A 15,171-nucleotide genomic window follows, 5' to 3' on the forward strand; every position below is an offset into this window, starting at 1 on the left:
ACGCACCAGCGGTGTAAAAAAATGCGCATTGTTATGCAATATTTAAAAAGTGACGCATCTATCTAGATGCGTCACTTTTTAAATATAGTGCAACGAGGCACATTTTATTACACTGCTGGTGTTATGCGTCACTTTTCTGTGCGCACTCCTTATGACATTCCAGATGTGTCATATTTAATGTATGACGAATCATGTTGCAAGGAGTTACAGATACGTCAGTATTTCTGACATATCTGTAAACATAAAAGTGATGCGAGGCAGGTGCAAGATTTTGACGCAACAGCATCCTAAAAGTGACGCAGAGAAATCTTATAGATTTCAGTACGTCGTTATTACCAAGCTTTTTGCGGGGGAATGCCCCCTTTGCATACATTATACCTGACGCAGATATAATGTGGCGCAGAGTTTTAAAAAGTGACCCATGTACCTAGATGCGTCACTTTTTAAAAATAGCGTCAGGTATAATGCATGCAGAGGGGGTGTTCTCCCGCAAAAAGCTTTGTAATAGCGACGCAGTGAAATCTTTGAGATTTCACTGCGTCAGTTTTAGGATGCTGTTGCGTCAAAATCTTGTGCCTGCTTTACAGCAGGTGTTAGACTGAGGCAAGACCTTTCACATGCTGCTTTCCCCATTTGAAAGGACACATTACTGGAGTTGCGTCACTTTTGTGACGCACTCCAGCAATGCGTTACTTGGAATGTCATAAGGAGTGCGCACAGAAAAGTGACGCATCGCACCAGTGGTGTAAAAAAATGTGCCTCGTTCCGTTATATTTAAAAAGTGACGTATCTAGGTAGATGGGTCACTTTTTAAAATCAAGCGCCACATTATATCTGCGTGAGGTATAATGCATGCAGAGGGGGTGTTCCCCCACTAAAAGCTTTGTAATAGCGACGCAGTGAAATGTTTGAGATTTCACTGCGTCACTTTTAGGATGCTGTTGCATCCTTTAAATATAGTGCAACGAGGCACATTTTATTACACTGCTGGTGTGATGCGTCACTTTTCTGTCCACAGTCCTTATGACATTCCAGATGTGTCATATTTAATGTATGACGAATCATGTTGCAAGGAGTTACAGATACGTCAGTATTTCTGACATATCTGTAAACATAAAAGTGATGCGAGGCCGGCGCAAGATTTTGACGCAACAGCATCCTAAAAGTGACGCAGAGAAATCTCATAGATTTCAGTACGTCGTTATTACCAAGCTTTTTGCGAGGGATTGCCCCCTCTGCATACATTATACCTGATGCAGATACAATATGGCGCAGAGTTTTAAAAAGTGACCCATGTACCTAGATGCGTCACTTTTTAAAAAATAGTGTCAGGTATAATGCATGCAGAGGGGGTGTTCCTTGCAAAAAGCTTGGTAATAATGACGCAGTGCGTCACTTTTAGGATGCTGTTGCGCCAAAATCTTGCGCCTGCTTCACAGCAAACCTTTCACATGGTGCTTTTTCCATGTGAAAGGACACATTACTGGAGTTGCGTCACTTTTGTGACGCACTCCTGCAATGCGTTACTTTTGTGTTTACAGATATGTCAGAAATACTGACATATCTGTAACTCCTTGCGAATTGATTAGTCATATATTAAATATGACATATCTGGAATGTCATAAGGAGTGCGTCCAGAAAAGTGACGCATCGCTGTTTTCACGTAGCGATGCGTCACTTTTCAGAAATGAGGCCTCCAGTTTATTCACTGTGTCATAACTTTCTTTTCTAACACTCACCTTCTTTCATTCCTCCTACTTCACTTCCTTTCACCTCTCATACCTTTCTGTTCTTTCTTACTCATTCTCCTTTCAATTATCAATGCACTATATTTCACTTACTCTTCATTTTTTAAGAATATAGCTCTTTGATGAGAATTGGAGGTAGTTCTGAAAAGAACTTTTGGTTTTCTTCTTTTAACTGAACAGGAACAAAAACAGGGAATGGAAACTGCTCAACAGGAGCAAAAAGAAAAGAAAAAAATTAGGGGTGGGAAGGGCAGCGATGGTTCTCCAATGCTCGAACCATGAGCAGGACACTTTGCTCCCCATAGGTGAGGAGTTGATTGCAGTATCTGCATTTGACGACCCCATGGTTAAATGCAGGTTGTATGGTTGCTACCTGCTCCTGTGATTGTTCTCTTCCAGAAGAAGTTGCTCCTCCTGTTGATGTAGAGGCCCCATCTCTGGGAACCTCTTGTGCCAGAGCCCTGACACTTTCCCGGGCAAAATTCTGGGGGTGCCTCCTCTCCACATGGCGAATCATGGTGAAGTTGCCAAAAGAGTATTTTTTTGGGGGGTTACCCCGTGACAGGACCTGTTTGCAGATCCTGCACTCTACTTTTGGTGCATTCACCTTCTTCTGGTCTGCTGGAAACTTAAAAAATTTCCAGATGAAATGTTCTTTGACCTTCGGCTGAGGAGGCTCTTCATCAATGAAATCATTGGAGTCATCTTCACTGCTGGATGGTCTGGCAGCCATGATGAATCCAGGAATATGGAGCAGCAAAAAAGGCAGGTCTTTCAGTCACAAAAGTGAAAGAAGAAGTGAAGGAAATGGGTGGGGATTTCATTCATTGTAAAAAAAAACTGTTAGCAACCAATGAAAAGTGTTATTTTAGGGTCACATGACCCGACGCGTTTACGCTGCGCGCTCCGGAGCACTTCCGGTGCGTTTACGCAGCGCGATCGTAGGCGCTTCCGGGGCGCAAACGTGGCGCGATCGTAGGCGCTTTTGCGTGCGTTTATGCGCCGCGAACGTAGGCGCTTCCGAGGGCACTTACGTTGCGCGCCGAAGTGACGTCATCAATCTTTTACAGAAATGCATAATCATTTTCCTTATTTAAAAAAACAAATTTTATTTGTATGGTACGAAATGTTTTGCATTATTATTAACTTTTCATTCGTATTTTTTTTCACGAACGACAGTTGCGCTCTGGGTGCGCTTTCAGATGAGCTCTCGGAAAAGCTTACCGGAGAGCTTAGCTGAAAGCTTCCCGGAGCGCGCACCCAGAGCGCAAAAGAAAAAAATTATATAAAAAAAATGAATACTTAAAAAAAAACAGCAAATTGTAAAAAAAAAAACAGTTATAGTTAGGAATTAGCATTTAAAAAACCTATGAAATTCACTGAAAAAACCATAGGTTTCACACCAGTTATAGTTAGGAATTAGCATTTAAAAAACCTATTAAATTCACTGAAAAAACCATAGGTTTCACACCAGTTATAGTTAGCTGGAAATTTTACTGATATAAAACCATTGAAATTCCCACGTTATAGTTAGATGGACTCACTATAACTTGCGCGTGCAATGCACTGCTGATGATGTCTTATTAAGCCAGTTAACCAATCAATTTTTAAAAACCATCCATTTAGACACTTATTTAAACATTTATTCTTCCATCAACTTTTACATATACATATATAAAATATATTTATTTTTCAGAAAGACACACATTCACTGGATGGTGTCATCAGTGATGTCATGAGTGATGTCACTGACCATGTCATGAGTGATGTAATATGTGATGTCATCAGCAGTGCATTGCACGCGCAAGTTATAGTGAGTCCATCTAACTATAACGTGGGAATTTCAATGGTTTTATATCAGTAAAATTTCCAGCTAACTATAACTGGTGTGAAACCTATGGTTTTTTCAGTGAATTTAATAGGTTTTTTAAATGCTAATTCCTAACTATAACTGGTGTGAAACCTATGGTTTTTTCAGTGAATATATATATATATATATATATATATATATATATATATATATATATATATATATATATATAAATCTTGAGAGATTTAGGCTGCACTCAAAGGAAGCAACACCATTAAAATCATAGCAGTCTTTCACAATAGAAGGGCAACTGATTCAAACAACAAGAAGGGGGTTCTGCAAATGCTGGAGTGGAAGCCTTTTGATGTCCATACTCCAGTTTGATTTGCAGTATTAAGTACAAGATAAATTGGGATCCATTTCAGTTGGCTCCGGTTTGCCACTGCACAACAAAGAGGGCAAAGAGAGCTCCCCAAACAATGGAAATGTATCGCCTGCATTCCTGTGGCTACTGGGTGGAGATTTCGACACTGGGGTGGGAAGAGTGGAGACAGGGCTCTTTTTAGAAATTCAATGTAGAGTTTGTTATCAAGAGGCTGTGGATTAAAGTTTCTGAAGCACTGCCTTTTAGTAAATGAATGGTGGTGGGGGTTAGATTGCAGGTTCTGTTGTGCAACGTTGAAGGGGACCCGTTAGGAAAGGCACAGCCTTTTGTCTTCCATGGTCACATTTTCAATTGGGCTGATGACAGAATAATGCAGAAAGCTCACACCTCATTGTACCTCTTTTGTGGATGATAAAGGCCGAAGACTATTCTGCTGTGAGGGACATCACTACTCAAAGCCTGTGTCTGAAATCAGCCTGGAATATGTTAATCCACAAGCATCTCTGCTGCAAAGAAGCGGCAGCCAATGGGGACAGGAAACACCAGTGGAAACCTGTACAATAAAATTCCGCTGGGCAAACCCCTTGACAAATGGGGCCATGCTTGAAGAAACGGGCAAGAAGCTAGGGTAGTGTGACTCAACAACAATGTGGTGAAACAAGTGGTATGCAGTTCCTGGGTGGAGTGGGCTGGAAGGTTAGTAGAAGGGGGGGCGGGGCGGCTGGCAGGCACTCTAGAAAACTCCAGGTAAGGGAAGATAGACGGGAGTGGGATAGCTCCTCTAAGGAGCAAGGGCCCTCACACACCCGAGAGGTGTCATGCTTCATTATAGGGCAGCTCCTCGTTGGGCTGGCGCTGCAATTCTCAAGGGGGCTCTTTGCTGGAGGTCTTCTCAGTTTGTCGCCGTGAAGCCCTAGAAGACTGGGCAAGGGTGTATGTGAGAGGTGGGAGGAAGTGTGCGTCTAAAAATAGCTAGAAGTGTCCAAAAATAACTTTATTCATTGGATACTGATGCTATGGTTAAAAACAACCGACTGTGAAAGGTATGGCTGGCGTGGAAAATTAAGCCTGCTGCAGCTCAAAGTGATGGCTGAGTTCTCCAGTAGGGTTAGTGGTATTTCATCAGGACCGGGGGATCCTCATCAACCCTAAAGGGGACTGTGGAAAGGTGTACTAGGAGATTCTGTCCCAAAGGTCAGGATTCGTGTCTTAATTCAGGGTGCAAGTGGGAGTGAGTGTAGAAAACATCTACCTTCTGTGAAAAAACCTAGAAGGGTATGTGGTGAGACTACAACCTTGACGTCCAAGACACTCGCACTCTGGCATGGGTGAACAACTTAATCTGATGTGGGGCCGCGCTAGGGTTTTTAGGAAGTGGCACACAGCTTAAAGGTAACGCTAGTAATCAACGTATGGGGTATCTTTGTGGTGAGGTGCAAAAAGGGGCGAGGGGAAAAGCCCTTTAACTCCCCAGACAAGTACTAACCCAAGTCAGTACTTAGAAATATAATAAACACAATGCCCATACACACTCCAAAATAAAAGATAATAAGGTAATCTTAGTAGACAGTGTTTGTAGAGACAAAAGCTAGTACAGAACACAAATAAATGGTATACAACACGTTAGATCCAGCGTTGGTGTGGTGTCTTTTATTGTTCTGACACGGAAAGACCAGCCGACACGTGTTTCGTCGTGTATGGCACAGTCTGCCATGACTCTTCAGCGATGTAACGAAAAGGTACAAATTGAAAGGTCGCTCTATCTGTGATAATTCCGACCCGACAGGGCCCAGGACCAGTAAAAACGGGAGTCACGTCTGTATGTGGAGACTCTCAAACGGAATTCGAGTAGGTAGCTAACTCGAGTCCTCCAAAAGGACAAAAACGTGGTAATCAAACAATAGTATAGAACAAACTCGTACATTTAAAGCATGGCGTGTATAATGTCCGTGACTTCTACGATTCCGTAGGACAAAGTGAATGAAAGGACGGGTGCGTCCCAGAGGAAATCTTGCTGCGCTACGGATAAGCCCACAACTTAAGTCACGGACATTATACACACCATGCTTTAAATGTACGAGCTTGTTCTATACTATTGAATTTGATTACCACGTTTTGTCCTTTTGGAGGACTCGAGCTAGATACCGCTTTCATTTTGTCTCTCTCTGGAAGCCCCTGTGTGCCTGCTGTAGATAACCTCGGGGAAACTGGGGAAAGTGACAGAGGCATCAGCTGGCTCTCAAATCCGACCTCCATTAGCTCTGGCCCACCATGGATATGCCTGATGGAATAAAAAAATAATCGAACTCTGGCAACAGAGTAGCAAGGAAGTGGCGTCCTGAGTGAAGGGGAAAGGGGACGGGAGAGCGGGAGGCAGCAAAAAGGTAGGGAATATATGTAAGTAGAAAACGTTTTAAAAAGAGAATTGAATTCAAAGAATCAAGCACTGTATAACAAATCAATGGACAAATAAAAGCAAGAGAAAGTCCTTAAATAGATCTAATGCACACAAATCATGATCAAAACATTGACTGTGTTACTGTAAAGACTAAGTATGGGCGGAAAATCCGTTCTGCTCGCGGATTTTGCGGATTTTCGGTAAATTCGCAATCCGCGAGATTCGCGAATTTCCCGCAAAATCCGCGAGCAGCGGATTTTATGGCTTGCTCGCACTGTTCGCGTGAGTTCGCAGCTTCCCAGTTCAACTTCGCTCCCCGCGAATAAGCGCTAAATTGCAGAAATACGATCTTAGCAAAACTGAAACTACTTACCAGGTTCAAAAGTTCAAGCTCATCATTAGTAGCCATTTTCTGTAGTGCTTCCTGAGGGGCCCCTCCAGAGTTCAGTTGCCTACTTGCAACTATTATGTGACCCTGCTCTTACCCTCAGAATAGTTACACATATGCCACAAAGGTCCTGAATTACAGCTAAGGGAGACCAGCAGGAGCCAGGCTGGAAGTTCAAATCCAGTGACACATTAATCAGCCCCTAATTCATTATTGTCAGTTGGGGCAGGGCAGGTGTTGTAACTAATTTTGCAACAATGAAAGCACTTAGCAAGTGCAAAAGATCACTAATCAGGAAGCACTAAGGAAGCAGGTGCCAGCTAAAAAAATATTCGGTGACACATTAATCAGCCCCAAATTAATTCAGGTCACTTGAGGCAGGGAAGGTGTGCTTTGCTTTGCCACAATAATGTACACTGGACAACCAGAGGGTGCTGTGATGAAACAGAGGGTGGCATGGGTGAGCCAGAGGGTGGCATGTGGTGACAGAGGGTGGCAGTGATGAAGAAGAGTGTCCCAAACAGGCTGGACACGTAGAAACAACAAGTTCGCAAAACTTGCGACCCGACAGGTAAGTTCGCGTTTGCGAAATTGTACAAAAACCCTTGCGACCTGGCAGAAACCCGCGCGAACACAAAAAAAAATCCGCAAATTCGCGAGAATTCGCGGATTTTGCGGATTGCGAGTTCGCAAATCTGCAAAATTCGCGAACGCGAGATTCGCAAAATTCGCCCATGCTTAGTAAAGACGTTTATGCAGATAGTAATGAATTCTGATCTTCAGCAGAGTTCATGGCTATCATAATATATGTAAATAGTAGGATCTATTTTAGTTCTTTGTGCTAGAATGGTATATGAATCTCTTCCTCTCATTAACTTGTCAATTGATTCTGTAACTTGTCATGTGAGGTCAATTTCATCATTATGTAGTTCCATAAAATGAAAAACTATTGCTTCAGAGACCATGCTTCAGAGTCTGCTACAATGTTGACAAATACATGTCCTTATTTTTTGTGAAGTTTGACCAACATAGTTAACGTCAAACAGGCACCAAATACAATAAACAATGTTGCTGATATTAAAATTAGATACATTATTCAATGTAATCTGAATTTCTTTGTGCTTTGTTCCTGGTAAAAGTATATACACTTCAGTTTTCACATTTGTAGTGTCTTTGCACAGGGGGGGGTAAATTACAGAATTTCATAATGGTCTGTGAGACAGGGTACCTCTTGTATGCAAGAAAAAGATGGTCTCTCCAACTGCTTTTATTTTTTTAAGTAGAAAAAGGGCAGGTCGCCTGCCTTTAGAATATTAATGCTTTTAACCACAAATTTAGATGCAGAATTGAATGTTGTGACAAGCCATTTTATCATTATTCACTTTGGTTTTGGGTGTAAGAAGCATTTCTCTGGGTTGCATTTCATTGTTTGCCTCACTACATGTTTAGGAAAGCCTCCAGATCTCAATGTAGTCCTTAAATATCTTCTTTAAAATAATCATCATTATATTTCACTGGAATTGAACAAAAGGTTGGCAAACACGAGTGCTCTGATATGATGGCTTGTGCAGTGAAGTACTGTTTTCCTTTTGTAAGGTTCATAAAACAGGGTGGTGTACAACAACCCATTAAATTGTATTTATTTGTTTTAATTGTATTTATATAAATTAACAGGCACTGTCATTATGTCATTACATGCTGCTTCTTAACGACACAGTCCACTTTTTCCACACATTTTGTCATCTTAGATAAACGACATAGAAAAACATTTGTATTTAATCTATTACATACATAGTGTTACCCCATTCAGCGTTGGTCACATTTGATCATTCAATTTCTTGAGGTATTAAGGGCAGTTCGCAAATAGCCCCTCTATAAGTATTCCAGCTCCCCCATTTCTTTATCCATTTTCTAGGACATCCCCTAGGAACATACACTGTCTTTTCCGCCACCATGACAGTGTCCATGTCTCCACGCCATTCCGCTAATGTTGGGGCGGTCATCCCACCCCTGTGGCTGGCAATATTTCTCTTGGCTATCGTGATACCCAGAGTAGCACAGGACTGCAACGTTGAGGTCAAATCCGTTGTGTCCCAAATGTTAAGTAAGCAGCATTTGTGCTCCGCCGGGACTGGGTTCCCACTTACCCTCATGATAAGGGACATAACTGACTCCCAATAGGACGTTATTACAGGGCATGTCCATATAGTGTGAAGAAACGTGCCAACCTCTTCACATTGTCGCAGGCAGAGTGGGTTATCTACTTTTCCAATCTTACAAAGGTTAGGTCTAGTGTAATACATTCTATGGAAAATCATAATTTGAACAAGATGTAGTTTAGATGCGATCGCTACCTCTCTAGGGACGCCAGCGCCTGCTGCCAATCCGTATCATCCAATTCACCCAGGTCTGCCTGCCATTTATCTTAAAGCTTCATTAGTGGATCTGGCATGTTATTGACAATTTTCCAATATGTCAGAGATATTGCTTTTTTGTCCATGTGATCCGTGAGTAGTCTGTCCTCCAGTGGGGAGGTCTCCGGCAGGGTGGCATCGGGGGGAATTGCCGCTTCAAAAGCGTGTTTAATCTGCTGGTGACTTGAAGGGGTGGAGACATGTAAGTCCACAGTTAGGCGAATTTACACCCTATTCGATTAATAGCTTTATTCAGCAGATCAAAAACCATCCATAAAAGTACAAACATAATATCATCAATTAATAATATACAGACATGAAAATACACAAATATGTGAAAACAAACTCATCTCAAACCATCCATTACCTGATTTATATTGCCTTCAAAATAAGTGCATACAGATATTTTTAAAAAATACACAGATAAATAAAGCGCTATTTAAAACAACCACATCTCAAACTATCCTTTCCGTGAATTGTATTGCATTTGTGAGAAAAAGTGCAACATTCAGACACACAGGTGGGTTGTCGAGTGCATACAGGTAGCTAAATGCAGACTTATATTCTCAAATATTCTGTGCCTGGAGGATTGGATTAAGGTGGTGTCTTCTCAAATGCATGTAGAAACCACAGAAAAGCATAAAATGCTTTACTTAATGCGCACATCACAAGGACAAGGCATCATATCCGGAGGGTGTATATTCGTTACCGAGAATGCATCTAAATGATGTGCTATGCCGGCACGAAATCTAGTCAATACCACGTGATGCTAGATATTAGTCACACAAGATAAATAATATTGACAATCGACCTGGAGGGCAGATGACATATAATAAACTTCCTCAACTCAGCACACATTCTGTGATCCTGCTTATAATTAAGAAAGCATGTCTTAATAGAGCTTTTATCAAGGGTCAAGGATTTAAGGGGTTCTTGGAGAACAGAAATATTAAATAACCTACTAAAGAACGCGCCAATTTAAGAGAGACAGGGAATGTTTAAAACATGGTCTGAAATTACTAGTTAGATTAAACCAGCTTCCCTTTGGACCAGATAGGATTTTACCAGATTCAAATCTTCCAAAAATTGCAAATCAGCCTCCCTAATATTAATTATATACATTTTCATTTTTATTTTACATTAAAATATGTTTTTTAACAATTTAATAAACGTTATTATTTTTCCTTGTATTTTACCATAGGGAGATCTCTTTCCGAGTGATGGCGCTATCCGCCTAAATCGAAAAGTGACTATTAGTAAATTTGCAATTGTATATTCACTTTTAGATGTCTATCCACTGGCTTGAGTGGGTGGAGACATTTTAGTTCACAGATAAGGTGACTTACACTCGGAAATAGTGTAGACTTACACCAATGTGCAGTAGCAGATTTACACAAGAGTAGATCGACATATGTAAATTTACCTTTGTGAATCGGCCCGATGTATAAATCACTTTTCGAGCATTATCACTTTATAAAATTCTTTTGCAGGGAAATAACGGTGTGATAAATTAATTAATCCAGGTCTGTTGTTTTTCTGATACATTTGTGATAACATTAACCTACAATGGATTTTGTCATTTACTGATAATTCTGATCATTCAGTGGTCTCTGGAGCAGTTTAAAATTCAAGCAAACCACTGTTTCTTTCTGTATATAGTATCTAGGTCCTCTTTTGGAATAACTGGATCGCCCTTGTTTTTGTTACTTTAACAGTGTCACTGTCAACTTTTGCCCTTTGGATACATCACCAGCTAGTGATGAGAAATAAATGGTACCAAAGGTTTTAAAGAAAAACATGCCAGAAAAGAGGATGGCTTTAAGCATAACATGTATGAACGCAGATAGCATACGAGGCACATGAAAGGTGTAAAATTGTGTTAACAAACAAGTGGAACCAAGTTCTCAGTAGTGGATTGTTTGAAAATTTAAATAGAAAGTTTTGTCCATTTTGTGGGTGAACCTGTTCTCTCCTGTGGATTCAGTATTTTGGCCTCATCGAAGTAGTCCATGTTCAGATCTCTTGTCGAAGATCTTGTATGAGTGAGAGGCCCAATGTAAAGATCAGTGTGAACATGTGGCTTGGTATCCGATTTTGTTTCCTTTTCAGATTGGTCTCCATCTACTGAAGAGCTGCCTTTCCCTGATAACAGTTCATCTTGTGGAAATGAAGAATATCCCACACACATATAAAAGTTAAAAACAAATTCACATCTGTGTGGGAGTTGAAATCCACTTAACGTCAGTAGATCTTTTACTCATAAGTCATCCTCTTAGGAATCTGTTTGCTACCTGTGAGAACTAGAATCACTGTCCCTTATGAATGTCAAGTAATATAAATCTATAGAAAGTCTTTCTTCCTTGCTGGTCAGGAAGTTCTTGTAGGACTCTTTCATGATGCACATAATTTTTGAAAGTTCAACCAAGACTAGCCACTACATGCATATTGTTTGCACGTGAACAAATAATTTCTAGTTCTGTTGCTAGTCTTTGCTGAGTAGGAAAGGAAAATACAGCTTCCATCTTGAAACTACCAGATGGCCTTCTTCATAGCCATTCCGATGACCTAAGACATAGGGAACTTTATAACTAACCTTAAGATCTGACTGTGCAGGGCTTGTATTGAACTTTCAGATCAACTTTGAGTTGGACACTCTCAAACTCCATCATACATCTTGCTGCTGCATAGGGTAACCCTTCATAACCCAGGTTTTAAAAATGATCTTTGGTCCAACTTCAACTGTTCAATTGAATTGAAGCGTTCGCCTGGTTGTTTTTCACAAATGGTGAGACTTGTCCAGTAGGAAAAGCCCTTTCTACAGTTCCATGTTTCAGAAATTATAATCAGAGCATCAATTCTAAATGTAAACTTTTAGCCATTAGTGAAATCTGTTTCACAACTACCTAGTCAGCACAATCCGCATTTTTTGTGGACATTAAGAGCTAGTGTTCAAGATTTCATGCAAGTGGACTTAAACACTTACCTTACAACATGAATAATACCTACACTGTTACCCGAATACTCCAATATGCGTTGTAGCTCTTTCTTGATAGTAGGGAATGTAAAAGTGTGGGTCGAAAATTAGTGAAAAAAGTCCCACCAGAATAACACTGAAGATAATCTAAGCCAATGGACAGTTTTGGATTACTGATGCCACCTGACTTGCTCGCCTTTATTCTACCACAAATCTCATAATTATCTTTACACTATGTATTCAGAATGGACAGAGGCATATAGCGAAAAAATAAGTGAAGTAGTTGGTGAGTACATATGGAAGTAATTGCACCTTCTTAAAGTGGCATACTCACAGTTCTGGGTCTCCGACCTGTTTGTTTCACATGTACTGAATCGATTATTTATAAGAAATCTATGGGCAGAGTACCATGGTTACTATGGATTGAGACTGTTTCTAATTCTAGGTAATTCTTATCTCATGCAACATAGGATTCTGATCCACTAAATCTGAAAAAAGCTTTGTATAATTGTAATATAGACGTCAACTGTATTTATGGAGGCTGTGAGACTTTAAAACAAGTGATTTTTCCTTTTAACTTCTTGTTATTTTGTGTTTCAGAACACTGTGCAGTGTGCAGTTATGTTGCCAAAGCATTGACATTCTCCTAAGAACTGGCATGGATTAAAGACATTTGGTGTGCCCCCACTCACCCGTTGACCTGCTCGTCTTCAATGCTACTTAAAAACTACCCCCGCCCACACACACAGAGTTGTTCCAGCTAATATCATGTCTAGAACAAAAATTAACATGAATTGACCCTCTTTTCTCTTTACTGGAGCCTGCAGCACAGTGGCTCGGATTGTCACACCTGACTGTTTCCTAACAAGAAGACTCTTTGACTGAATCTCTCATCATTGATAGAAATTATGCAATTTTTCAATCTGAATAACTTTAAAGGCGTGTTGTTTGTAAAGATATGGTGGACAGAACGGGTTTATGAAGGTGTTGTCTTTACAGTTTCATGGCCTTATCTGAAAAATGCCTGTCTGCAGTAAATAAAACCATGAGATTATAACCAATGGCTTCTTGTGTTTGTCTCGTTTTACTGAGTGTAACAAAAACCCCTCACATCAGAGAAAAGTACACTTTAATACAGTAGCACTTATAAATATTTCATTGGGGTCAGTGAGAAGTGACATGACAAGATCTTACTCATGAAGAAAACCAAGACATTTGCTACGTATAAGGTAAGGTTTTTTGGGGAAAGACCTGTTGAGAGGCGAATATCCTGCAGAGTCCTCATCCAGTCTTTTATGATGCCTCACGGCTGTGGGTTGGAGAGTAACTAATGCTTTTGTACAGTTGGTTCCCTGTTTGGATCTACACATACACAGACTAGTTTTTTGCCACTTTCCCAGTTCAGGATGTCATATTGTGATTACCCTTCTTAGTAAACTCGGACAATAATTTGTCTCACACTTGAGGCGTGAGTGCCTGTCCGTCCACTTGTCCCTTTTACTCCGTAGGCAAAGTCATACTTTCAAACTCTACCCATTTCAGCACCTCTTTCCTTCATCGATCAAAGCCTGGTGCTCTAGCCGTTTGACAAGCTGCAGAGCTAGGTCCACAGATCCCTCGTTTTCTTTTTGTACGGTCAAACATCAGACCCAACAGGAATGTTTCAGGTTTCAAGAGACTTGTCCTCTCAGATACTTCTATGCGGATTCTAGTATTCTCTTCCAGAATGCTGCAATACCCTGGCAGGATGGAACAGTATGCTAGAATCCCGCCTTAGGCACCCGAGATTTAGGACATCTAGGACATGAAGTGGAGGCTGCTGGATATATAATGCCAACCCTGTTGGGGGTGAGGTAGGCCCTGTGCGAAATGTTCAATGGCAGCTACTTAAATTTGGCGTTTCTGGATGCTTTAGGTGTGAAGTTCGGTATAAGCTTCCTATGTCCCTCATTTACTTCCCATTTCATATTGGTGAACCGTTTACCTTGGAGGGCCTCTTGGTCAACATTTGACTAACCCTGGGCAAAGCACTACACTACGCTCGCGTAGTTTGCAAAGTTTCCAATTCTTCGCACTATGCAAATTGCACGTAGCACAGTGCAAACACGCGTAGCGTAGCATAGTGGCGCAGTCATTTTTTCCTTGCTCGCGGTCCTCAAGGTCAAGTTGGCGACTGCGAGCAAGCAAAATGATATCCTGATGAGACTTTTTCCTCGTTCGCCATCAGCAACATCAAGTTGCCGATTGTGAGCATGGAAAATAAACCTCCCGGCGAGATTCTCAACGCGGGGAGGTCAGGTTTCTCATTGCGAGTGGTTGTTTATGCTCGCGACCGCTTGCGATGAGAAACTACCAGTCCGCGTTGAGAAAGTTGCTGCTCAAGTAAAAATCTACTTGAGCGGCAGAAAACTACAGCTCGCACTGTGCAAAATGCCATTTTCAATGATTGGACAGTGCCGGATGCTTGTCCTCACTGTGCAGTCATTAACAACGGTATCACGCATAGTGCGTACATGCTACTACGCAGTTCGCATAGTGTGAAGTGCACTTTGCTTAACTTCGTGTAGCGCTACTTCGCAAACTACGACCAAATCCTACATTTGACACATTAAGGAGTGTTTGGTATAATATTGTCATTGCTCTCTTCCCATCCCCAAGGATAAGTATAAGATTTAACACTGCATGTGTGAGTGGTTCTAGATCTTACCCACGCCTCATCAATCGTATCTCATAAACAATTTTCCCAGCTGTTGGGAATTGCTCAGTCGGATTGTCATGGCTTAAAAACAATCCAGGAAATGATTTGATGATCCTAATCTCAAACTCCCCCAGTGCCAGACCAGACTGCCAATCACCAACACCAACCAGGACTCAGCATCCCAGACAGACCCTGGATCAGGATGCAAGGAGAGTTTTGCAATCCCAATCCTGTTCTCCACAATCATATGTCCCAGCATTATCTAGCTATTCATAGTAGGTTTGACAATTTCCCAATAGGACCAGTTGACTTACAGAATAAGCTAAGCACCTGTCCCGTATGGAAATTCAACAAGA

General features: G+C 41.1%; 1 protein-coding gene across 1 annotated transcript in view; it reads left to right on the forward strand.

Annotated features, from left to right (window-relative positions):
• MTAP (methylthioadenosine phosphorylase) overlaps positions 1 to 13,178 on the forward strand; it is a 384,186-nt gene extending 371,008 nt beyond the window's left edge. Inside the window, exon 8 of the mRNA XM_086961491.1 lies at positions 12,718 to 13,178. Coding sequence (XP_086817617.1) covers positions 12,718 to 12,756 — 39 coding nt within the window. The 3' untranslated portion in view covers positions 12,757 to 13,178. The remainder of the gene's footprint in view (positions 1 to 12,717) is intronic.
• The last annotated feature ends 1,993 nt before the right edge of the window (positions 13,179 to 15,171 follow it).

Source organism: Lissotriton vulgaris, chromosome 3_1 (assembly GCF_964263255.1).
Source record: "Lissotriton vulgaris chromosome 3_1, aLisVul1.2, whole genome shotgun sequence".
NCBI classification, from domain to species: domain Eukaryota; kingdom Metazoa; phylum Chordata; class Amphibia; order Caudata; family Salamandridae; genus Lissotriton; species Lissotriton vulgaris.